General features: G+C 60.4%; 1 protein-coding gene across 1 annotated transcript in view; it reads left to right on the top strand.

The window, feature by feature from the left end:
• The window catches only part of fndc1 (fibronectin type III domain containing 1), a gene marked incomplete at both ends in the record, with an annotated part of 40,394 nt that extends 40,168 nt beyond the window's left edge, over nt 1–226 (top strand). The window contains one exon of the mRNA XM_084454035.1: nt 111–226. Within this exon, the coding sequence (XP_084310161.1) occupies nt 111–226 (116 nt within the window). The remainder of the gene's footprint in view (nt 1–110) is intronic.
• Nucleotides 227–454: the final 228 nt, after the last annotated feature.

Here is a 454-nt window from a genome sequence, read left to right as displayed (position 1 = left end):
CCACAGCCTTATGTGTAATTACGTAGGGAACAATTGTGATTATCGCAGTTTACGGGGCGCTGTGACAGTTTTCACGTCGTCTCACGATACCGCGGCGTCCCGTTTCCCAGGTTTCTACCGCTCGTACAGACAGGAGCCTGTGATGTTCGGGGCGATCGGCCGGCGGACGCCACACCCCTTCGTGGGCTGGTACGAGTGCGGGGTGCCCATCCCCGGGAAGTGGTAACGCCGGGGGAGGGGAGGTGGTGGGGGGGGGGGGGGAGGGGGTGGCCGAGGGGTCGTCGTGCGGGGGGCAACCCGACTCCGCCCCCGCCGCCGGCCTCCCGCTCTCACTGACTCCGCCCCCCCAGGAGACGGACTGGACAAAGATATACTGCTTCAGAGGGAGAGAATATAGTCGTTAAATCAACACTAATATGTCCATGTATTCCCTACCATGCACTTTTATATAAAG

Source organism: Borostomias antarcticus, assembly GCF_949987555.1.
Source record: "Borostomias antarcticus genome assembly, chromosome: 19".
NCBI classification, from domain to species: Eukaryota; Metazoa; Chordata; class Actinopteri; order Stomiiformes; family Stomiidae; genus Borostomias; species Borostomias antarcticus.
Note: the sequence above shows the minus strand (reverse complement) of the source record. Positions and strands in the feature narration are given on the sequence as shown.